Source organism: Bison bison, unplaced genomic scaffold (genome assembly GCF_000754665.1).
Source record: "Bison bison bison isolate TAMUID 2011002044 unplaced genomic scaffold, Bison_UMD1.0 scf7180017864285, whole genome shotgun sequence".
NCBI classification, from domain to species: Eukaryota; Metazoa; Chordata; class Mammalia; order Artiodactyla; family Bovidae; genus Bison; species Bison bison.
The window spans coordinates 1881397-1881724 of NW_011494857.1; the positions used below are offsets into that span (position 1 = coordinate 1881397).

General features: G+C 61.6%; 1 protein-coding gene across 1 annotated transcript in view; it reads left to right on the forward strand.

Moving 5' to 3' along the window:
• The window catches only part of POLD1 (polymerase (DNA directed), delta 1, catalytic subunit), a 24008-nt gene that overhangs the window by 15345 nt on the left and 8335 nt on the right, over nt 1–328 (forward strand). Inside the window, exon 12 of the mRNA XM_010849727.1 lies at nt 202–306. Within this exon, the coding sequence (XP_010848029.1) occupies nt 202–306 (105 nt within the window). The remainder of the gene's footprint in view (nt 1–201; nt 307–328) is intronic.

Consider the following 328-nt stretch of genomic DNA (forward strand, 5'->3'; position numbering starts at 1 on the left):
CCCCCCCCAGGCTGTTTCCTGAGCCCTTTCCTCCTCTGGATTCCTTATTTTCAGAGGCACCTGCCCAGTCTTCCTTCCATGGGTGGGAGGGCTCTAGTGCTGCTCCTGGGGGCTTCCAGAACGTCCCAGGACTGGGGAGGACCCACGGTGGGGGGTTGACCAGGATGTCAGCCTGGGTGACCCTGCGTGCTCCCACCTCAGGCCTGGTCGACCTTCATCCGCATCATGGATCCCGATGTGATCACCGGCTACAATATCCAGAACTTTGACCTTCCCTACCTCATCTCCCGGGCCCAGACCCTCAAGGTATGGCAGGGTCGGGGGGAGG